Source organism: Pseudopipra pipra, chromosome 16, assembly GCF_036250125.1.
Source record: "Pseudopipra pipra isolate bDixPip1 chromosome 16, bDixPip1.hap1, whole genome shotgun sequence".
NCBI lineage: Eukaryota > Metazoa > Chordata > Aves > Passeriformes > Pipridae > Pseudopipra > Pseudopipra pipra.
In genome coordinates this window covers 6,171,292-6,196,097 of record NC_087564.1, presented here as the reverse complement: position 1 = coordinate 6,196,097, position 24,806 = coordinate 6,171,292, and the positions used below count along the sequence as shown (strand labels likewise).

The window sequence follows — 24,806 nt, the reverse complement described above, 5'->3', positions numbered from 1 at the left end:
TTAAGTGATTTGTGAACACGAGATGTGTTTGATGTTCAGTAGTTGTAACAGAACTAAAGCTAATATCAGAGTGAAAAAGACACCCTAAGGGGATTACCATGCCACCAAATGCCATTCACCCTGGCTGAATTGCTTGTAGTGTTTGGTGGAGTTGGGGGTGCTAAGACTGAGAAAAACAATGCTTTCAGTGTTCCTATAATTTTGCTTCTTAGCAAGACATGAAATTCCCAACAGCTGTACATGAGCACTAATGCTGCACTTCAGAAGGGGTAAGGGTGAAGCGAAGGAAGGTCATGCTGCTAGTTTTTGAGTAGTAACCAACACAGTGTTTTTGCTCAGCATAATAGTTGCTATTTGTGTGATAACTTTGGGAATAGGGATGGTGTTGCTGGAATTCACTACAGTTCTTACAGGACAGGTAATCCCTGGGACTGGGAAATGTTCTTCATAAACTTGCCCATACAGTTTGAACCCAAAGGGTCATGGTCTACCTGATTTTTAGGTAACATCCAAGGCAAATGTTGACAGCAACTTGTGCAGAACTGTAAAGAGATAAGACACAAAAGAAAACAAACATAAGACAGACAGCTTGACAGCCACACTGGAACAGCCAGATTTCCCTGCCAACGTTACACTGTGGTAAGGGCAGGTGAGACCTTTCAGCCCTCGGAGCAAGAGGCTGCACCAACAGTAAAACCTGCAAGGCAGCCAAAAAGCCGAATTACGTTCTCCATCCTGCTTGCGACTCGGAGTAAATGCCATTACCCCGTTGAAGAGGGCAATTATTTTATCTACTTGAGCAGGCAAGTAGATAAAGCACCAAACGAAGGTGGAAACGCAGTGTTTGCCAGCGGCGATGATGGTCAGCGAACCCCTCCAGAAGACGGGGCTTCGTGAGCCGCGGGCAGTGACCCCGCTCTCACCTGCTGCCCGGGCATGGCTTTATGAGCGCAGATTTCCTCAGATCTACACACACACACACAGACACTTTTTCCTCCGTGACGAACAAGCCCAGACCAGCGATGGCAGCCTGGCGTGCCGGGCTCCGGGCCAGGGCGGCTCTGCCCCAACATGGCACTCGCTGCCGCTCGGGGCGGCCCCGGGCTCGTCCCTCAGCGACGGATGCGCTCGCAGCCGAGGGAAAGGGCTCCCGCCGGCGGCGGCCCCGGCGCTGAGGGGCGGGAGGCGGCGGGCCGGGTGACGGGAGGCCCCGGCGGGAGCGGCCGGAGCTCGGCCAGCTCGAAATGGCGCCTTCCCGCCCCTCTCCCCCGGACGGGCTCCACGCCGGCCCCGGCAAGTCGCCCCCGGCCCCTTTGGGAGCCGCGGCTCCTTTCCCCCCAGACCGCTCCCGTGAGGGGGCTCCGCCCTGGGCATCGCCCCGTCCTTCCCGGGAAAGCCCTCGCCCCGCTGCCACCGTCCGTCCCGCCCGTCCCTCGCCCGCGGTGCCGGGAGGCATCGCCGCCCCTCGCCGTGCGCGGCTCCCCCCGGGACGAGCCCCCGCCGCACTCCGCACTCGGTGCTCGGGAGTGCCGAGTCACTCCTGCGGGAGGCTCAGAGCAGCCGAGGTCCAGGGAGAGGGACAAGCGCCCGGCTGGTGGCATCCCGTGCGCCCCGTCCAGGCGCCGCGACCCGGGGGACGGCGGGGGCAGCGCTGCTGGGACCGGGACCGGGACTGGGACTGAGATCAGGACTGGGACCGGCTGCGGGATACGACGGGCCGAGCGCCTCCGGGGAGGGCCGGGCGGCAGCGCGCCTGGATGCCCGCCCGCCGCCGAGTGGGAACGGGCGGGGAAAAGATCCTCCCGTGCGCGCTCCGTCCCTCCCTCCCTGCCTCCGTCCCCGCGCACTCTCTCAGCCACACACACGCTGACACGCTCACACCCCTTCTCCCGCCGCCAGCGGCCGGGGGGCACTTTTGAAAGCCGCTCTGGTTCCACACCCAGCCGCCGCTGACATCATTCCCGCAGGGAGGGCGGGCGGAGGCACCGCCGCCAGACGGTCGCAGCCCGCGGAGAGCTGCCCCCGGCCCGCGCCCGTGAGTACCGCGGGGGTGCGGGGGGAGCGGGGAGGAAGAAACCGCGGAAAAAGGGGGAAAAAAAAAATAAAAATCGCGGGTTTGTTTACTGCGAAACGCATTTTATTTCGGTGCCGCGCCGTCGCTGGGCCGGGCGGGGAGAGCGGCCCCGCTGTCGCGGAGCTCCGGCCCCGCTGCCTCGCCCCGGGCGCTGCGGCCGTCGGGGAGCGGGCCGGGCCGGGCCGAGGGGCTCCTCGCCAGGCACTCCGGAAAGTTCGCGCTCTCCGCGGGATGGTTGCTTTGCTTTCTGTTCTCTTCTGCAGTGAACTCTCGCCGGAGTTCGCGTGTGCTGCAGGAACGTGTGGCTGCTCTTGGCAGCTGCCCCCCCTCTCCCCCCGGTGGAAGGAAAATACACTTAGATGTAATTCAGCGCAGATTTTTATGAAGTTTTTGCCAGCGTTAAACGTTTTTCCGCTTGAGTCAAACTGCAGTTTCACTCGCTGGTGGTTTCTGTCTGTATATAATGTCCCACTTACACTGGGGACGTTGTGTGCCAGATACCAGACAGGCAGCCCTCGGTGACATGGGTTGCCTGCAATATTGAGTATTGAATTTGAGAGGTCAGCTCCTTGTTTGGACATTTCTAGGAAGAATAGAGCACTGCTGGCCCTTCCTTAGCAGACAGGGCTTGCTCCTACTCACAGAATGCTGCCACCAAGGAACCTGCAGCTCAGTCTCTCTGTTAATTTCTTGGCAGAAGTACTTTGTTCACATGGTGCAGGAAGATCCGTTTTTTTCCCAGCACCTGGGAATAGTATGTAAATGATAAGCAATTATTGTAGTTGAACATCTTAGAAGTATCTTCTGACTTGATACAGGGCTGTGAAGAGACCCACTGAGTAGCTCTAAAATATACACTGGATTTTCCTGGAGTTTTCTTTAGGAATTTTGAAAATAAACAGCTATGGTTGGCTAATCTCCACCAGAAAGAGAAAAAGTAGAACTTTCTCTTCACTTACTTTCAGACTCTGTACATACAGTGCTGGTGTGTTAACTATGTAAAATAAGCCTTCTTGCCTGCCTGAGCAGATGTTTTTTCTGTCAAATAAAAGTCGTCTGTAATGACTCCTTCATTCAGACCTGCTCTAGGATGTTGATTTTGAAGGCTTTGCTGTCCAGGCAGGGTAAGGTAGCTCAGGAAGGAGCTGTGTGGCTGGACTGCCAGGGCTGAGATGCCAGATGTCTGCAGACGTGGGCAGGCAGGAACCCACACAAATGGTAGGTGACTGTTGGGCATGAGTTTCATTGAGGGAAGAAACGTGAATTGCAGTTTGCTGGAGAGTCCTGCTTTTTTTTTGTGAGTGTGCAACAAATACCATCGTAGGGAATGCAGCTGGGGTGCAGGTACTTACCACAGCTGGTGGCATCAAAGTGGGAGTCAAAACAAAGATATATGGAAAACATGGTCACCAGAAGCTGATATGAGTTTATTCAGCATAAGATGTAAGGATTTGACCTTTGCTTCAAAGACACTGAAAGAAAGAACTCTTGCTGTTCTCTGAATCCCTTTGTGAGCTTGCAGAGTTGAGTTAGGAAATACTGTTGGGATACCTGAGGGAAGACTCATCCTCCATGCTGAATAAAGATGTGCACAGATTGTGTCTTGCCAGCTGTGTGGCTGACATGGATGTTACCAGGTCAGCTGTCTGCCCAGCCAGGAATCCAGGAATTACACTGCCAATAGCCATCAACATTAACTGAGATGAAATGGAGCAATACCATGAAAACTCTTAGGAGGTGATCACTTTCTTGTTAGTATGTTCACTGGGGAAGGAAAATAGTCTGTTAATATAATTCAAAATAAAAACAACGTACAATCAGTAGACAAGACACTACTGGTGTTGTATTCTTTATTTGTGGTCTGGAAAGACTTCTATCGTAAGCACACAAACAGTGTTGATTATGCTGTGGATCTGCCAGTGAGGAAAAACAGAGAATTCTATTTGCTTACACAGATTTAAAACATTGCTAATAAAGGAAGTTGTTCAACAGACTGAGCAGGTCAAGACTGAAGGCTGCTGCAACATCATTCTCTTAGACAAGGGTTCTGTCTCAATTCTTAGATGCTGTAGTTATTGTTGCTGGCCAGCAATGCTTAGAAGAAATTAAGATCTCCATCTTATACCCACTTTCAGTTAACGCACTCAACCCCTCTTGCATTTAGTAGCATCTCTTGCTCCACAGTTGCCTTGTGTCTTTCTCTTATTTTGTTGTCTTGTTTGTCTCAAGGTTTCCCATCTTGGGTTTGACATTCCTGCAGGGATTGGAAGAAGAATGTTATGCTCATTAATTTCATGTGGATATTTAGAGAAGCAAGACTTTCCTCCACTTTTGCTAAGTATACTAGTTGTATTCTATCTCCTTTCATGATGCTGTTTCCCTGTCCATTTAAAAATTAGATGGATGACAGCACAAGGAGACTCTTCCTTTTCACCTCAGTGGCTTGAGCATATTTTGGTTTTCCACTGGCACTTCATGTTCTATTTGTGTCTTGAGCATCATCTAAGACATGACACCACCACATAAATCAGTACAAGAATGTGTTTAATTAAAGAGATGAATAGGTCTCTGGGGACAAGGTCTTTTATATTGCTAGCTGGCAGATGGACTTTCCAGGTCCTCCTCCACGTTCCTGTTGGAAGAAGACCCAGCAGAATGAGGCACTGTGATACACAGGAACCAATAAGAAAGAGATTTACTCTGAAGTGAAGCAAACATTTTATGTAAAATCCATGCAATACTTCAGCACAGCCAAATTTGAAAGTAGAAAGGAATGCACAGCTTTTATTGAAATCACATTGGTCTCAGAGGGAATGCAGAGGAAACATAAGCACAACACTAAGGAATTCCATTCATGGAGCTGTTTGTTAAGGTTTGTTTAGTTTTTGGATCCTCAAAGCAAACCAGTGATCTTTGCAGTGGAGTTTCAGTCTTGGCTGTTTTTGTTGAAAGCTTTGCTATTTTAAAGAGAAGATAATATTGTAAAATATATCAAAATGTCAGGTGATGCTCATGACTTCATTAGGAAGATAAGTATCTTAATTCTTAGAAAATAAATCTTGCTGGGTGGGATTCAAGAGAAAGCCTGATGTCCTGAATTCATCCATCAAAGGAATTATTATTTCTTCACTGAATGGGGAAAATGTAATTATGCCTTTTTATTTTGCCGATGAAGTTTCATGGGCAGGTTTAATGATGGTATGTGCATGCCAGGTGAAGCCTCATAATTTGGGTGTGACCTTAAAATACAACCCTCTGGCTGTGAAGAGATCTTCACAGGAGTCTGTAGGTGGGGCAGAAAGTGGCCTGACTCAAATACCCCTTAGAGATGGCTATAGGATATATATTTATGGTTTACTGCACTGATTCTTAAATGCTACGCTGTGTTTGGAACTGCACAGGCCTCAAACAGCCAAGGTGGGCAGTATGAACACTCCCTCGGGTGTTTGATGCAGGTGTTACGTGTCCTGAAATACACCAAAATTCTGGTCTTCTTCCATACAGAAAGTGGCCTTCCAAAGTCTCTGGATGTCTCTGCTGAGGTGCACGTGCTGATGGTGATCTCTGTGGACTCACCTGCTCTCTAGGGCTGGCACTGCTCAATCCACAGAAACAACACCCCAGCTGCTTAGTTCAAATGCAGAAACAACCCAGAGTCTGGGAGAAGAGTCTGATGTGGAGCTGTGGGGAGCTGGCTGAGCCTGCTCGTCTGTCATGTGCTAGAGGGCTTGATGTGCCTTTACCTGGCACTGTGACTGGTGTGAAATGTGGCTCTGCAGGGACCCAGGCACTCCAAGGGCCCCCAGCCTGGCCAAGGTGGATCCACAGGGCAGAGCAGAGCTGAGCTGGGGCAGGCAGAGGGGTCTGGGCTGTTCCCACAGAGCACCAGGGTGTAGAAGAGCTGTGCAGCGAGTGTGCTCGAACAAGGGTTAGAAATCCTTCTACCTGGACTTGTAAAGTTCACATAGGAACCTTAAAGTTTTACTTTAATTGCGCCCATTGCAAATTAAAATGTAAAAATGGCATTCTGGAGCTAGGCTGGGTATTCGGTCATATGCTACAGTGTTGCTGTGAAACAAAGTAGTAGTAGTTGTGGAAGAGTTTGCTCTATTTTATAGCCAACTGTTGTACCATCAATAGAAATGTACTTTCACACTCTTGATAGATGATGTGTAAACTCTGAAATAACTAAAACCAAAATTTCTCAATACAGAGCTAGTCAAAGCCAAATCAAAACAAGCAGTTTGAAAATTTTACAACAGCGAATGCAACGCATTTAATTGCGAGCAATTTCCACAGAGCATCTGCCAAAGTTAAAACAATATCAGCTTTCATTTCTGCAGAATTAAATGCATTGCTTTCAATCTGGAAAGACAGACCTTTTCTGCCTTTGTTTGTTGGTTAATTAGGTGGAACAGCATAAATCACTCAAGCTGTTCTGTTGTATCTGGAATAATCTCTGAATAAGCAGCAGTCTGTAGTGAGTAGACTCCAGGGTCTGAGATTTGCTCTCAGAACTGTGTTAATGTGTAGTCAGTGCTGCAGGTGTGCTTTTTTTTTTTCTTTCTTTTCGTTGACTAACACTGAAGATACATTTAATCTGTCAACCTGTAGAAGGTCTGGTGTTACTCTTGGTCTGTCACTCCCTGCCCTGCCAAGGTATTGAACAGGGACAACCATGACACTGAAATGTGGCCGTGCAGTGATTGAGCAGGGGTGAGGCCAGGCCACACCTCACTTCAACTATTTGCTTCAGAAGCAGGTTCCCAGGAGGCTCCTCATAGCTCGAATAGCTTATCAGTGCAGCCCCAGGTCTTTGTCCAGCTCCATGGAAGGGCTGATTCCCTGAGCCAGAGGCAGGGCTGTGCCAGCAGGCTGCAAAGAGCTCTGTGGTTCCTGACCACTGCCCTTGAGTGCTGGGAGGCAACAGTAGCCCTTAGGTCACCCTCAGACAAGGGGGACAGGCCTTGCTGTCTCTTTGAAGCTTTGCCACCCACCTGAGAAATGAATCCTCCCTTAATGCCGACTGTGTGTTGTCATGATCACCCCGTGTTACTGCACTGCCCAGCAGGCAGCACTGCTCTCAGCAGTGCCTCGGGTCTTTGCAGGAGAGGAGAGAATTCAGCAGAGTGCCAAGGGCATGGGTATCATGCAAAAGCCTGTTGAAAACAGAGAGAGACCTCAGAGAAACTGTTGGGATGGGCTTCACAGGAGTGCAGAACTGGAGGGTCCTCTCAGGACACCTCGTCTGCAATACCAGATCACATAAATCCTTTTTTTGTGGAGGCTGGTCTCTTTTTCCTATGCTGTGGTGATTGTAAGGTTGTTCCAGAACGTGATAGCTCTAAGAGTTATAATTTACATCTTAAATATGCTCACACCTGATTTATAGCCATTTATTTTCATCTGTAAGTTAAACAGTTCTTTTTCCTTCTATGTGTTTGCCTTGACCTGCAAGCAAGTATATCCCCAGTCTGTCTTCATCTTTGAAAATGAACAAGTCAGAACGAGAAGTTCTTGACTTGTTAAGCTTAGGAAAACAAGCTTTTAGTACTTTTAGACCAGTTTGATTGTTAAGAAGGTTTTAATGTATACCACAACTTTGTTTATATTGAAGTGGTATCTGGTGCACAACAAGCAAACTACCTGAACAGAGGGGATGCATTGAACACCTGAAATAATGTGTGCTTTTCTTCATTTTCTGAGAATACAGTTAAGCTCTACCCATACATGCTTCAAGTTACAAACATTTTGTAACATGTTTTGCAGCTGCCTTTGTGAAAGCTCAGAGAATACATTTATGTTTTGTAAGAAACCAGAAAATGCAGTACAAAAGCAGTTCCTTGTTTCAAATTACTGCAGGGTTTTCTTAAACAATATGTGTCCTTTGAGAACTGATCTCTTGATCCATGGGGTATCTTTGATTAAAGACCATTTTTTGTTAGCATTTCCCAAAGGCATGTGGTGCTCAGCATAAACTGAAGGTGGAAGAGCACAGGGAATGATTATGATGGGAATTAAGAAATTAATTGTAACCCTTTCAGGTGTTATTTAGTAATATGGCAGCCTGCCTTACACCACTGTGGGTTGTGTTGGGATTTAGATGTAGACATAAAACAGCTTAAATCTGAGATTATCTAGCATAAAAGTACAGTTACAAGAAAAAGTGCTTTAGAGAAAAAGAATAATACATGGAAGATTTACTTTTGAGGAAGATGCTGGTTTGTGCTGCTAGAGGAGGAAAAACATTGTCTTTCTGCTGAACACACATAACCCTCTAAAGAGCAGCTTTGAAAAGATGAAGGCTTAAAGACTATAACTCAACTACACCTGTAGTCAAGGGTCTGCCAGTGTAGGCAACTGACTCCTGTACCTGCTAAATTGTCTTCTCAGCATATACTGGCTGTTCCATTTCTCTTCCAGGTTTTGATGGAGTGTTTGAATACATGTATCTTGAACTTTTTAAGCTTCAGGCTATTTTTTATTTTTTTTAGGACTTTCAGGTGAGACGTCAAAAGGCACATTTTCCCTGTAAGTGAAAATGTTCCCCACCCCCCTGTTCCCCACCCCCCAACAGGGCATTGTGTTCCTGTTTTCCCAGAGGTCCTGCTGGTTTTCTTCTGCTCAGTCTGCCCACAAAGGCTTCATGGCAGAGTGATTTTCCTCTGCAGTGCACAAAGCAGGGCCATAGTGCAAGGAGTGGTAGGGCAAGTCTAAACCCAGTCCAGACTTGTTTGCAAATAAACGACTGACAGAGTTCCAGAAGTGGCAGCAATGCTGGCATCTCTGGGTCAAAACTTTATTAAAGGCATTCCTGAGAAATTAGAAACGTCAGCTTCTTTGGGTCTCTGTGCTCAAAGCTAGCACTTTGCATTTTTGCTGCAGTTTGTTTGTTGGGTTTTTTGGAAATGTATGGAACAGCAGGGTTATAATTTCCCAGACTTTGGAGTTCTGTCTTGACAGCACAGATCTAATGAGGAGAATGGGGTGAGAAGGGAGGAGGTCCAGGGAAGGTCTGCCAGACCTGACTGTAAGCACCATCTGTTTCCCTTTTGGTAACTAGGTAGGATTTCTGAGGAGGAGCCTAGATTTAGTGTTTATGAAGGGAATTCAGAAAGAGCTGGATGGGTGTTTCAGCATCCCCTCACACCTGGGTGAGAGGTAGGCCAAGAACATGAGCTTGTTCACTGTAAGTTTGCTATTGCACATGGAGTCCCACCAGTACCAGGAGGATGGACAGACATCCAACTGCTGTAATAAAAAAAGGTTTGACTAAGCTCTAGGTGCACATTTCTATTAGTCGTGGTGCACACACAAAGCAGACCTCAGGGCTTTGGTTGCAAGGTAAGATTTTCTGAAAGAAGATGGATAAAAACTAGGTCGTATCATGTCTTGCCAGTTTGTCTCCAAGCCCCTGTATTTCACTATCAAAATACAACAAATTGACTGTAATTGTGGTGGAGGTTGCTGGGTCTTAACACAGTCTACTGCAAGGGCACCAACAAATCCAGATCTGGCAGGATGACTCTACTTTCATTTTCTGCCATTAAGTTAAAAAAAACCATAAATGTTGTAATTCAAATAGAGCTCTAGAAAGTGGTATGGGTTAAGTTTTGCTGTATTGATTTCTTTTTTTTTGCCTTACTGTGGTTGAGTGCAGGGAACATTGATTCATTTCCTTCTGATTTCCTTGCTTTGTGAGGAAGGACTTTGAAAAGCAGCTGGAAGTGACAAGCTCTCTTCCTTCCACATAAAACAGGTAGCACAAAGAGCTGTGGGCTTGAATGCATTCTCAGTGAAGTGATTGATCATAAACAAAAAGAGCCGATGGTGTCTGTGCCATCTAGGGGCTGACAGGACACTTACCCTTCTTGATTCCAAGTCCAGCATCAAGTAGAGAAGTGAAATTTTATTTCATGAAGAGCAGTGCTTGGCTTCATACCAGAAGGAAATTGGGTGGGAGCCCATCTGCTGCACAGAGTGTCACTCTTCCTTTGCACTTCCCTCCTGGGTCTCTATTCAGTGTTGGAGAGGTCTAGTCAGAGCCCACCAGCACCTCTTGGAGGTGTCCTGGCTGGCCAAGGAGATCACTGGTTGAAGGAGGACGTGCTGTTTCTGTACTGACTGTTAGCTGTGTAACCCCTGAGCAGGAAAACAGGTCAGGATTTGAATGTACACTTGAACATGAAGAATAGGTTGGAGAGGGTCCAGTTCTACAATCTGTTCAGTTCCCTGAACACAGAATATGTGAGCACAAATACAGAGACTTCCACATCTGTTGGTAGATCTATTTTGTTAATTACTGAGTTACATTTATAAATAAGACTTTAATAAAAGCAAAACCTCATTTTCTATGTAGTTTGTGCACCTGTGAGCTCTAATAGTAGCAGCTCACTTCATGCACCAAAGAACTATCAATATATTTTTCAGGGATTCTTGGCAGCAAAGCCTTTGCCTGCTGTTTATAAACCTACCTGCAGTGTTAGCTTTAAGATTAGCACTTCTGTCCTATGAAATGTTTAAAGGCTGGTTCTCTAAAGTAAGGCTCCAAAGTCATCATGTAAAATAAAACTAGACTGCTTTAGCTGTGTTTTCCAATATGCATTGATGACACAGGAAAAGAGACAGAAAAGTACAAGATGAGCTGGTGTAATTATTCCCTTGGTGTTACATTTCCTGATTTTCTCGTCCTTTATGTTGTTTCATATTTAGAGGTTAGAGGATTGTTGAAATCCTCAAAGCTTTTGCTAGTTTGGGAGAAATTCTGCCTTCTGAACTTATTTCACTTTTGGTTCCAGTTCTGAGAATCACATAAGAAAAACAGAACGCTTCATAGTTGGTAGAAGAAAAAAAAAAAAGAAGAAAGTTAACAGTATCACTCTGTTCCTTATAAACCAGGGAGTTTTATGCAAGTTTAGAGATAATGGTACAGGCAAAATGTGAGCCAACTTCTGAGTTTTCTGTCATGAGACACCAGGAGATGTGGCACAAGAACTCAGAGCAAAACAAAATGATCATCATGTAAATCCAAACATCTTGTGATGCATCACAAGATGACAGACTTCTCATGCTACAAGTATACAAACTTTTTCTTCTAAATTCACATATTCAGTCTTAATTATAGCACTGAGGGGCAGAAGAATTGATAATGAAGAAGGTTTGCTTTGATTCAGTGTTACACCGGTGACCTCAAGAAAGTTCAGCTGAGCCGGGTGCTTGTTGATGGCCCAAAGACCTGCTGTTCGAGTTGCAATGAAACATCTCAGCACAGAGAGCTGCAGGTCTGGTAACTCGTTTAGCAGGATCGTCTGCCCCTTCTCTTGGGTGTGTCTTTCCAGCACACTGAACGTGGGTGAGGAGCAGTCTGCACACCCCCAGCCTGGGTCTGCACAGAGCAGGAGCTGTTCTGCAGTGATTTCGGCGTTTCTGAGCATAAACCAGGATTGTCTGTGCTGAGATTTTCTCATACGTGGACTCAGATGAAGATGATGGAAAAGCCTGACTTGATCTGAGGAAGTGAGGGCAGCAGCCAGTGTTGGAGGGTAAGCTTTAGCCTTTCCAATGCAAATGAGCACAGGATAAACATACTGTACTATGGACGTGTTTCTCTGGTTGCAAAAATCACGTATGCACAAACATGAGAAACAGCCTGGCAGCAGAGTGGAACTGCATGGGAAGGAACGAAAGCATGTGTTGTGGAGATGACATCTGGGCTGGAAAGTAGTGATAGAACTTCTGCTAAGAACTGTCAAAGACAGTTTTCATTTTTGCTTGTTTGCTGTACTAAACAGCAGAAAAAAATCAAATAGTCATGTTTCTTTGTACTGATGGACATTAAAGATAAACTTTATCTTAAAGATAAATGGAGAGTTTTTTTGCAGGGGGGTGTGTGCGTGTGTAATTTGACATAGGGAGGCAATCCAGTTTTGTAACATGTTTGCTTAGTACAGTACAGAAATGCTGGAAACCCTGGCCTGGATACCTTATTTTACTGTGCACTTTCTGTGATTGTTGTACTGTTCTATCTCGTATGGAGGTACTTGTCTCTGCCTGTCCAGAAGATTTGAGCAGAGGCTCTTCTTAGCCACTTCTTGTAAAGCTCATCAGGCTCTCACATGGAAGGTGCCAAACTACTGCTTCTAACAGTCTGTGTGACTGCTGTGTTTATCCTCCCTGTGCAAAACAAGGTAGCATTGGAGTATTACCCAGAAACAGTTCTTCTGCACCCATTGAAAAAAAAACTCTGCTGTTAATACAACTGGCCTTCTGTTTTCAATGTGTTTTTGTGTAAGTATCCTGCAACTTAACAGCATTTGTGGGAAACTTTATTACCACAGCAAATCTGGATTGTTCAGTGGGATTCTCATAACTCACTCTCTCTGGATTCAGTGGCAGTCTGCACTTGCTGCTCAGCAGTACCTGTGCATTTCTGCCTTACCCCATCCTTTGTGAAGTGGTATTAAGTGCTGAGCCTTGCAATTGAAATCCAATGTAATTCTTACTATGGCACCCAAATCTGTTTTTAATGTCAGAGGTGATGAGCTAAGTCAAATGTAATGTTCTCTTTTGTCAGAGCTTTGCTGGAGGTTCGTAGAGGGAGGTTGCTGAAAGAGCTGCAGCTTGACAGGAGAGCAGAGCTGGAAGGGGCCTCTGAAGGTCTCTGGTGCAGACTCCAACTCCAAGCAGGGGGTTAGTTCAGGACATTCTGGGCCTTGCTTCAGTCAAGTTAGGAAAATGTCCAAGAATGGAGATCCCACAGCCTCTTGGGCTCTGTTCCAGTATTTAATCATGCTCATTGAATATAATTAATACTTTTTTTTTTACAATTGGAGTATTCCTTGTTGCAACTTGTGGCTGTTGCCTCTAGTCTTTTCATCATGTACTTCTGGGAAGAGTGGCTCCATCATCTCTGTTAAAAGAAAGTTTAGTGTGTCCAAAAAGCCTTTCTCTTATATGTGTGTGTGAAAACTATTAAAAGAATTCAAACCACTTTGGGAAATGATGAACAATATCTGTGCCTAAAGGCAGTGTACTTAAAATCATGAACTCCTTGACTTGAGAGCATAGTGTGTACCACTGCAAATGAGAGAAAGTGAAAAATCACTCTGCCCAGGGAGCTTTTCTTCATTTTGCCTGTAATCAAGAGAGTAAAACAGAAGAGCTGAGCATTGATTCATTTAAGAGAAGGCTCCTGCAAGAGCAAGAAGCCTTTAAAGCAGCGTGTATTGGCACTGATAATAGGGCAGTGCTTCCAAAGCTGCTAAATAGCAATGGAAAAAATGACTACAGAGCCCCCTATCACATCAGACAAATACCAGAGTTTTACTTGAAAGAGTCTGATCATTTCTATGCATCTTCTTAATACAGCTGTTTCCAGATTCCCATTCACTTAATAGTGCAAAGTACAAGATTCCCAAATTTAGGTGATTTAAAAATGTATTTGCTCTTCTTATAGACAACAATTTTGCATAAATTAATTAAATTAAATAAAATGTAAGAGAAGATAGGGTTTTAATCTAGCTCAAATTGCTGGTGGTTCTGTTGAGCAGAATTGGTTCAGGCAGGTTAAACAGCAGTTTGCTCTTGCTGGTACCCTCCATTTTAAAAGAGTGAGGCAAAAGCCTCTGGAAGGTGGCAGCTTCCAAAGGGGCTTCAGCTGCTGAGAAAAGAACTGGGAACAATTGTGAACCTGAAGAAAGCCCTTGAGAAACAGTTAATAGTGAATAAGAAACAAAGAGGAGTCCAGCTAGTCTGCAGAATAGGATGTAACCAAGGTGTTTGGTTAGTAATACATTATTAGAATTCTGAATCTTAATACAAAGGGTGTTCTCAGAAATTCTCCATGTGAAGACATAACTGTTCCCCTCCCTTGCTCATAGGAAGAGGAAAGGAGCTGCCTGCTGCTGGGAGAGGTACCAGGCTTTGTCCTTGGAGGAGAAAGAGGTTCTTGCTGAGGGAGTGGAAGGATCTTGAGTCTCCAAAGTGAGCTTTTAAATTTCAGCATTGTCTGGAGTGAAGGAGGACCAGTAGTTCCTTCTGAGAGATCAAATCCAGAATTTCTGCCTTGAGGGGGATGCAGATACTGTAGTAGCTTCTTGTGTCATTGCTTGGCTGCATCGTAGGAGAGGACAGCTGCTCTTTGCTTCCTGCCCACAGATCACAGTTTCTCTGGATCTCTCCTGGATAACTGGTTCTTGCTGTCTTTTCCTGGTATTAATTACTTGGAAATGGCCTTTCCTTCCTTTCCCCCAGTGTACTTAATCCCTGTATCCATGTATCTGTGTGCACACAAAACAAAAATCTGTTTCATTCAATCTTGGCTTTATTTGGGTAAAACATAAAATGTTTTCTTCTCCTCATCAGCCATACATGTTTATCCATCCTGTTTGAAACACTTCTGTTTATGGCTGAAAACAGTAAAGCAAAAACATTGACTTGACTGAAGATTAAGTGGATTTTTCTGTGCCAGCAAGTCTTGATTTTGCAAGCTGGGTTTTAATTAGGTTACGTTTTTCGGTCTCTCTTACTTTGTGATACTTCATGTAATAAGATGAAATTGTATTGTTATTCTTAAAATAATACTGAGTATAATTTGATTCTCTCTCCTTATATGGCAAATGACTGTTGCATTATTGTCTGCTTAGATACCATCAGTGCAAGAAATGAAACTCAGAAAAAAACCAGCCACAAGACAAGAGGGGTGCTGTGCAAACACTGGTACATTTCACAATGAAAATATTTTGGTGTGGCATTATACAAACCCACAAAATATCTTCTTTTCCTTCTTCCTTCCCTTCATTCAAGCAAGGCTCGATGGAGAGCCATGAATGACATTTCTAGAAGCAGAACTGGATTCAGAGGACCTTGAGTCATGCAGCAGAATGGGCTTGTTGGAGGAAATTGTCACTTTCTGTTCTTTGTTGTGGCCGAGAAGGCAAAGTTTAACAGAGAGGAAATGGGAAGGAATACAAACTTGAGTAGCTGCTTTTCCTATTTTAGGATTTGACTTGGCTCTGCCATTCAGTCATTGCAATTAGATATGGGTATAAGGTTGTCCCATCATTTTTCTCAGAAACACTTTCATACTGTTTGCCTTTGATCTTGTAACACTGTACTGCTGTGGAGATGTAAAGGATTATTCTGGAATTTTTGTCTCACTTCAATGTGTTCTTACACTGTTGATTATGTTCTTGTTGAAGTTTTGCAGAGTAGTTATATTTTGATCCAGTGGGAATTGCAGGGGATCTGCTTTAAAGATGCTGTCAAAATAGTCCTTTTATTTGGTTAAATTATCCATGTGGTTCATGATTCTAGTAAATAGCAGAAGAAAGGGGGTTAGACATTAAAAAAATCATGGAAGTCCTGAAAAAAAAAAATCATAACTTCCCTTTCTTCTGGATATTTGCTGTGTTATGTGAATGGATCATTTGACATGAGATGTGTCCAAAGCAAAGGAAGGGGAGAAACATGCATTAATGTATTGATGAATGATAACATGCAGATAATGTACAGAACTGTGCACCTTAAATGCAAAGAGAAGATCTGCAAGACTGCACGTTCCTTATAGCATATAACATATATTAATTGGCAAGTATTTCTACACAGAAAGAGATATACCAAGCAATTGCACTTTTCTGTCTATTAGAAACAGTATTTTTCCCTACCCTATTTGTTTTGTGCTTGCAGATTTCCTAGGAATTCCAGTTAAATACAACTTCTGGTTCCTTTGTACATAAGAATACTTTTTTTTTCATGTGAAATGTGAAATTGTAGGAATTGGGTTAGATAAGGTAAAAAGATAATTGGTAGCCTACAAGAGAGTATTAAGTGACTGAACATAAAATAACTAGCTGGGTTATTACAGGACTAGTGGGTTTATTCAGCCCTACCAGTCAAGGCAATGTATTGAAGAAAATGATAGTCCTTAGGCATTACATTATTTAGTGGATAAAACTTGCAACCATATGAACAGAGGACATGAGACCTAAGCTACAACATAGTTATTACTAAATCTAGGAAGTAGTTCTTGATGCACTTAATTTTGTTCTGCAAGCATCTTTTTGAAATCTTTGAAAGGATGGTTGAAAGAAGACTTTGCTATAGCCTGTGGAAGTTCTAGTATCATGTGCATGTGAGGCTGTAATTTGAAAAGCACTGCTCTAAAAGCTAACATGAAGGACTTTTCCATCCTTGCTGGAGAAGCACACAGAAAGAAACTTCTCTGTGTGTTTATTCACTGCAGCCAGCTCGCTGGAAGGTTGCAAAATGCACCTCTTGGGTTCATTTCAAGTTGTGATTCATTTTAACACCTGTGATGCCAGTTAAGTCTCTCTGGAGGTAGAACTTGTGCTGTGGGACTCAAACTGCATCCGATGTTCCTGACTCTTTAACAGCACCTCACTCTGAGATCCACTGATGCTGACCTGCACTGCTCAGAGCCACAGCAAAGCAGTGTAACTGCAGGTTGATTCACTGACAGCTTTTAAAGATTGTTCCTATTTACCCTTCTGTTTGACAGATTGATCTCAGACTAAAGCCTCCCCAGAGCAAGGATGTTGATTCTCCTGGCTTTCATTATTGTGTTTCACATAACCTCAGCAGCACTGCTGTTCATCTCAACTATTGACAATGTAAGTGCCATTTCGTCTCTTTTTCCCTCAAACATGCAGGCATTTCTTTGCTTCATAAAAATTGAGTTTTTCTTCTCTAGTTGTCTTCAACTTGCTTATTGAAAGCACGTAAGGTGGAGCTATGGGACTTGGTTCAGCTGGATATGAGGAAAATGGGGGGAAATCTACTGTCCTTTTATGTCAAGTATATGAAGTCAAACAGCTCATGATTAATGTGTGGGGATAATTTCAGTCACGGTGTGCTTTGCCTCAGAAATGGTTGTCCAAGATGCCCAGTTAAATCATGAGAGACCCCACGAATGTATCTGTGTCTATACAGTTGAAGCAGTTTCAGCACAAAGTTTTAGAATAATTTCTATTGTATTCTTTTCAAATTTCCATTTTATTTTTGTGACCAGAAAGAATTTCCCTTCCAATATTTACATCTAGCTTTTAATTGAATTTTCCTCTTTCCAAAACAGCCCACTGTCCTGATCAGTAGTCTGTGCTCTTTCTTTCTCCAAGAGGTCTGGTGTGTACAGGCTTTTGAGATTAAAAAATTTGCTGCTGAAAATACTTCACTGTTGAGTGAAGCTGGTTTGAATCCCATGGTCTTTTCCAAGACTATGCTCCAAATGAAATGATGTGTTACCCACAACTATTTCTTGCAAAGTTGTACAAACTCAGATGTTATCTTGCAGTCAGCTGGTTGATTTGTTCCATGGAGGTAGGTCATTAATTGAGCACTAGAGCAGGTTGTCTTACCCTGTTCCTTTGAATATTTAGAAAGCAAGGACAGTGAGCAAAGCAACTTATTCTTAGTTCAAGTCTGCTACATACAAACCAAATTATTACAGAAATAAACCCCTGCTTTGTCATTAGGTACTTTTTAACAATTGCAAACTTAAACTGTGGAACCACCTTCTGCTGGATTTAATGATCTTAAGAGGCTTTTTATAGTCATGAAAATAACTCTGAAAGGATTATATAGTGCTCAGAGCTGAAAAATAATATATTGAACTTGGACTGCAAAATCCAAATGAATGGCATCCTGAGAAAGTAATGCTTTTTCTTAAAACACAGCATTGTTATTACACATATTCCTGCTACCATAATATATTATAGTTTTAACTGCAGTATTGTTTGCAAAGCTGCACAGTAAGCTGTGAGGTTTCTGGAATGTCTCTTTCAGCAGCAGATCCTACCAGGAGTCATATTTAAAAGTCATATTTTGTACAACTCTAGTCAAAACAAAGGCCTGGGTAGCTATTGGAACGGGAATGGGTTTCCTGAGGAAATGCCACTTGTGTGGAGTGCTTGTCGTTTTGCAGGCTACCATAAAAATCTGTTCAGACACTGCAGTGCCATTTTGCCTGGAATGTTAAAACCTCAAAACAGAAATACCACAGGAGGATCTTAATTTGTCAGATGCCAAAGTGTTCATACTGCATTTGTCCATTGACAGCACAGCTGCATTACACTGAGATTTATCAATTCAGTGCCAGGAACCAGAACATTTATAAAGGATTCTTTTTCATAGATGTATACCCTGCTGTTTCCTGCAAATTAGCAAATGCTGTGCCTTCAAAGAGGTGTGCATCCTAAACAGGGTCTGGATGTACAAAGCAGATCTTGCCTAGGTGTCTTATGCAGAGAGCAGTCACTGACTACCCGAAATTTCTGCCCAAACAGTGGAAATCCCTCGTGCTCTGGGATGTTTAAGATTCCCTCTCCTACCTTACAGAGGTCTAAAATGAGAATGACATGGGGATGATGTACCCCTTATTCCAAAAGGCCATTAAATCTCAAATTTAGTTTGAGCAATTAAGTATCAAAAATGAACAGAAAATCATTCCAGCTGTTGTACAATTGATGGACAACTAAGGAGTTCTGTGGGATTTTTTTAATTTTTTCCCTGTAAGAGCTCTTTACTTTTACTTTGCAGGCCTGGTGGGTAGGAGATAACTTTTCTACAGATGTCTGGAGAATGTGTACCACGAATACTAGCACCTGTCTGGCTATTACTGATCAGTTCAGAGGTGAGTGTCTCTCCATGCCTATGTCTCTGTTCCTTTAGCAGGTCTGCTGAAATTGCTATGAAATCTGCAGGGGCCATAATGTAATTGTTCAAAAATCTGCATGCCCTAACTGCACAGGTCTTCCAAAAAGTTTAATAGTGGTTTCTGATTTTGGAAAAGCAGCTGTTCCAGCAATTCCTGTGAGAGGAAAGCAGAAGAACTGTCACATGCACTTAAAAGCCCAGTGCAAGAGAGTAAACACAAACAACTAACAAGAAGTGCTAAAGAGTTGTTAAAAAATTAGATCAGGTAAAAACAGTAAAGTCATCTGAATCTGATAGAATTTGCCTCAGAATTGAACTTGCAAAGAAGAACTTAAAAATACTGGCTGTGCACAAGAATGGGGGGAAAAGTGGAAGACAGAACACAAGTTGAAGTTTTAACAAGGAGGCCTTAATATACAACCCAGCATAATATCCTGCTTTACAAAAAAATAAATGTGTTCTCAAATGTTACATTTGCTTTATTTCTGCACCTTCAACTTGGGTGTATATTGAAGAGGTAGATCATTTGAAGAGCTGGGTGCCCATGAAATAATTTTGCTTTCGAGGCATCAGGTTGGTTCAGGGCCTCTAACCTGCAGTGAGATGATCCATCACACCTGGATTTAAGGGTTTGCCTCTGATGTATTGCTGTGCATCCACTGCAGGCAGGTCCCCAGACTGGTGGATGATGGGTAGCTCAGGAATGTTTGCTGCTCCCGGAGCTCTGACTGCAGTGGCTGTGCTGGAGGAGAGGGGTTGTAGGAGCTCAGCCTGGCTGCAAAGTTACACAAAGTAGCTACACGTAGTTAAACATTTATTGGTTACTTTAGCTCCTGGTTACAGGGAAGTCATTGACAAGAAAAATCCAGATCTGAGGAATCTTTTGTGCCGAGTGTGGATATCCTGTCTGGTTACATCTTCCTGGATAGGGCTGTCTCCAGGTCTGGTTGGAGGCTGGGGTCTGCCTTTGTGAGCCATTTGGGACAGCTGGCAGTTGCACTGTGCTTTTAGTACACTGATGGTAGCAAAGGATGTGGTGTGGGAGGAACAGCCTCTTCAGTGTTTTTATTCAGTTTTATGAGAAGCTTTTAAGAATCCTCAAACCACTGACTGCATCAATACCAAGGAAGCAGGGAAGAACCACCCTAAGGCAAGGCACAGTGGGTTTGCTGGGTCTGCTGGACTCCTGCTTCCAGGACATAGCTCTGCCCCTCATTGCAGGAGGAGCCAAAGAGAGAAACTATTTTTAATCAAGGCTACTTTTGTTTCTGCAGAGTATCAATCGATTCAGGCCGTTCAGGCTGCCATGATCCTATCTACTATCTTCTGTTGTGTGGCATTTCTGGTTTTCATTCTTCAGCTCTTCCGTCTCAAGCAAGGAGAAAGATTTGTGTTAACCTCAATCATCCAGCTCCTGTCATGTGAGTGATTTTTCAACACTTGTAACTTTAATGATGTTTTTGTGAAAGTAAGGAAGGGGAAGGGGAAAAAGGTTTCAAAAAGAATGAGCTGCATGAGGAATTTGTAGGGCTCTTGAGGCCACAGCTTATCCTTCATATTTGTTTAAACAGTGAACTGCTCCATTCTTTAATATTGAGGGAGTTAAAACATGGATGTCATCACTGCTCAGAATAAAGTAATTTAAACTTGGAAGGGAAAGAATTTGAGATTCTGAACTTCTTGAACAAGTTAAATAACTCTGTAATTGTTACAGGCAGGTACTCTGTTTTTTGTCAGTCTTTAGAACTATCCAGATGTTCAGAATTGTTTTCTGTTCACTGCAAATAACACAGATACACAACAGCACTTCGAATTTAATCCATGCCAAAGAAACTGAGAATATGTCCTGAAATGCTTCCAGCTTAGTCTGAGGATGGAAAACAAGTGTCTGCAAAGAAAGGACGTTGGTGGAAGCAGCTGACAGAAGAGAGACAGTGAATAGTTATATATATATTGATAATATTTCAAGATGCTAAACTTTATTATTTTCTTCCTCCTCCAGGTCTGTGTGTTATGATTGCAGCTTCCATTTACACAGACAGGCATGAAGAACTGCACCAGAGCTATGAATATAGGATGGAAGTTTCTAAAGGCCAATATGGCTATTCATTTGTCTTAGCCTGGATTGCATTTGCCTTTACCCTGATCAGTGGTGTGATGTACTTAGTATTAAGGAAGCGTAAATAAATGTCAGCAGCTAGTTATTTCTGTCACTGCAGTACAAAACCAAATTCCAGTAACCATTTTGTATATAATCCTTTACATGGTTTTGTAGTAAAGGTATTGTTTCTCTAAAAATGTACTGTGTTCTTGATACGAAACAAATCACAAAAAAAAGAAGGCAGGTGAAATGGGACGCCGGGCACCTACAGGTCAGGGGTCGGAGCAGGACAGAGCCAAGTTGTTTCTTTTACATATTTCATCATCATATAAATGGTTTTCCCTTTACCAGACATTAACAGTTTCTTCCTGGCCTCTCGAAGATTACCAATAAAGCCCGTGCAAATTAGTTTATAAGCAACATGCTAACTGTATTCCTGGACCAGATGTATCCCTTTGGAATGTGTTAAATATAAGGGGGTGTAAAAAAAATGAGGCCCAGATCACAATGAAAAAGGAAAGAATTATAAAGCCCAAAGCTGCACTGAGAGTGTCTGTCCTGGCACTGGACCAGTGTTCTGCTCTTTGTAATGTGCAGTAAGTGTCATCAAGTTTTTATTAAAACCACTTGCTTTGCAAAAGTAAACAACTCCTTTTTGTACTCCAGCAAATGTTTCTCTTCTTCTCTTTCACATTTAATTTAAGCACAGACCCTTTGGCGGGAGAACTCACTGGCAAATTCACTGTTCAGCTGGGACCAGCACAGTCTGAGCAGTTAAGGAATACCCCACTCCAGTCCTAAATCTCTTTATTTTTGCCTTGTGTGTAGGCTTTCTGCAGGGTAGAACAGGAAAACAAGCATCACAGTGCCTTCATCTGCAGCTTTCCAAGCAAATTAGTGATCAAGCAATGCCAGATTTAGGTTTTTACAGCCAAACTCAGCATGGTTATTACACTGGGCTCTTATCATGTAGTGATTTCATGGTTAATATGGCCTTTACAAAAGCATTCCCTGAGTCTGCCCATTAGGAAATTGGCCTTTAAAAAATTCATTTTAAATTCTTTTGTGGATTTCACTGGAACTAAACACTACTACTAAACAAATCAGACTGCAGTTATTATGCTTATGAATTCCAGACTAGGTTTTCAAGATAAAATGACTTGGTGGTTTTTATTTTTCAGTAATTTTGTGAGCTAAATCTGTGCTGTAATACCAGGCTTAGCTGCTCAGCAGTGTAATACTGACTTTGGGTGATGGTGATTTTGGAGTTGGGAGATCAGTGTGGAGAATGAAGTGGCCTTTTCTGGTTAGTCACAGCTCTGATGCTTAAGTAGAGATTTGACTTTTTAAAAGCTCTAACCATTTATTTATTTCAGTGTATTCACTACAGCTGGCCCAATACCCAGGCAGTAAAATAGTAGAATAGGTTTTGAATGAGGTATTTAGAAGAAATTCAGTCTCACAAAGTAGTGCAGCTCTACTGGAGTTAATGCTGACTACATGATACCTCAGTTAATGGATAATTATTATGATGTAGTAAGCTAGTTATTGACCTGATTCCTTCAGATTTATCCTTGATTTATCCCAGAGTAAAAAGCTCAGGTGCATAACTGTATAGGAATGGTCTCCAACATGAGTAATAGGTCACAGAGTTCCATCTTCATTCCTTCAACACCTCAACATGATTTGGCATGTGCTACTTGTCTTTTTTGGGAACAAAGAAATTCCAGCAAGACTGTTAAAAATTTAGGATGAGCAAGGACGACACATTAAAATAATAATAAAAAACCCAAATCAGTTTGAAGAAAATGCATTCTTCCCAGTCTATCATCATGCTACAGTATTATGTCATGTTTTTTCCTCTTAGTGGGAGTGCTCTGAATTTCAAGAATTATTACCCTACTTTTTAAAAAAGTGTTTTTACAGTTTGCTGAATACATTTCAAGTTCAAAACCTGAATTTTTGCTTGCAAGCAGAATTTGTCTTCACTAAATAGATGCAGGTTTAAGGATGAAAGAAGATAGACTCATTAGCTAGGCATTTTGCTAGATTTATTAAAACATGCAAAAGGGAAATTCTTAAGCAAATATGGATTACAACTGACTTGTACCTAGAGGACAGTCCTGTAAAATTCTAAGTTAGCTGTTATACCACTGACTTGCAGAGATGTTTCAATTTCTTGCCTTGATCATGCTCAGGTCATTTACAGAGCAAGTATTTAAAATACAGATGTAGATATACCTGAACACACAGATTAATTCCAGATTAAAGCTCTGTCCCTTTAATTAAAAGTAAAAAGCACACACACAACAAACACCTGATGCACAGCACCAACACTTGAGTACAAACAGCAGCATACACAAGATGCCACATAGAACAGACATTCAGGAATGTTCTGCACAGCAAACCCACAAGTAGCAAACCAGTGAACTAGAATTTTTAGCAGGACAAACATATTTTAGGATATTCTTTCTACCTGATATGCCTTTAAAATATACCATTTTCTATACTCTATATATTCTGGAATGTACATGAAAATAAAACATTCTTGTACTGTAATAGCAAACGTTTAGCAATCTGACCTTGTCTTTAAGCTTGGGATATATTTATACTATGCTGGATGAGAAATAGTTGAGTATTTGTGTGAACAGGTAAAATTAAATTCTTCCTGCCTCTACTAGAACCACAAGCTATTTTTGTCCTTTGTTGAAGACCTTTCAGGGTAAGCAGAGAAAATAGCAGTGTATGGAACCTTTAAATGTCTGGTGTCAATAGCTACTGAGTAATGCAGGATCCACAGATGCCCTGAAAAGTAGTTTCCTTGTAAGGGTTTTGTTATTTTTCATCATTTCTAGAAACAGCCATGTGTTTAAGATAAGGCTGAGTGCCTTGGCCATGTGAGTAAACAGTTACTTCTGCATCTGCTCCGGTCCAAAATTCAGGTTTGCATTGAGGAACCAGCAGCACACACAGGTATGTACAGATCCATTCAAAACATTCCTCCCAGCTCCCCAGAAATAATTTCCCAAACCCCATAAAACTTCTCCCTTCTAATCATGGTGAACAAAAGAAAAAAGTCCAAATTTTTAAAATATTCTGTAGCATCTGTGACTCTACCTTGACATTTTTTACCCAACAAACAAGCACTTGAAGTACAGGGAACAATCTTGGAAAAACAATCTAAAGTACTTATTTCAAGATACTTTAAAAAAAAATGTTTTTCTTTATATATTCCATCCAGAACAAGAGAAAATGAAGTTGTACATTAGTTTGCTATGAGATACCTTTAAAAAACCAAAAGCACTGTAGGTGACAGGATCTGTGCTGCTTAGACATTAACTGTTTTTTTACCCCAGCTACATCAGTAATTTATGTGGTTCTTAATGTGTTCAAAATAATGGAAGGACTGCAGAGCTGTTCTTACCTTGAGCATCATGGAAACTTGTGCCACTTAGCTAAACAGACAAAAGTAAAAATCCTTCCTATAATTTCTAAAATCAGGAATAAGATGAGCCACTACCTTTCCAAACACTGAAGAGAGCTAAGATTCCTAAAATCATAGTTCATCAATGCTGCTGAAATAAAATCATGAAGCTGAAAATTTTATTTTTCATTTCTACCCTATGTGCAATAATCCCCTCTGAAGCAGTAAGACAAAAGAAGATGAAATGTGGAAGTAAATTAGTTTTAAAAACAAGACATCATTTCCAAGGCCATAGAATCAAACTTACAGAGTAAATGGAATAACATTCATAACAGACACTAACAATTAAGAAACATGAGGAAATGAATCCTCTACAGTCTAAATGTCACAATACAAATAACACTTTAACTTGAAATTCACTGCAAGTAACAATATAGTGCAGAACAGCAGAACAATAGCAGACCACTTAGTAAGGTACTCTGGGTCTCTTCAAGAGTTTTTTAAGTAGTTATAGACTGTGTATCACAAAATGGTCT

General features: G+C 42.5%; 1 protein-coding gene across 1 annotated transcript; it reads left to right on the top strand.

Moving 5' to 3' along the window:
* Positions 1–1,802: 1,802 nt before the first annotated feature.
* On the top strand, positions 1,803–23,529 carry EMP2 (epithelial membrane protein 2). The gene is made up of 5 exons (XM_064672800.1): positions 1,803–2,035; positions 16,593–16,704; positions 18,629–18,722; positions 20,020–20,166; positions 20,748–23,529. Exons 2-5 carry the CDS (start codon positions 16,627–16,629, stop codon positions 20,930–20,932), a joined length of 504 nt encoding a protein of 167 aa, XP_064528870.1. The 5' UTR covers positions 1,803–2,035; positions 16,593–16,626; the 3' UTR covers positions 20,933–23,529.
* The last annotated feature ends 1,277 nt before the right edge of the window (positions 23,530–24,806 follow it).

Excerpts from the sequence above, each read along its gene's own strand:
- EMP2 (XM_064672800.1), top strand. The coding sequence starts at position 16,627 with ATGTTGATTCTCCTGGCTTTCATTATTGTGTTTCACATAACCTCAGCA. Across the intron at positions 16,705-18,628 it reads TCATCTCAACTATTGACAAT|GCCTGGTGGGTAGGAGATAA; the intron begins GTAAGTGCCATT and ends TTTACTTTGCAG. Across the intron at positions 18,723-20,019 it reads TATTACTGATCAGTTCAGAG|AGTATCAATCGATTCAGGCC; the intron begins GTGAGTGTCTCT and ends TTGTTTCTGCAG.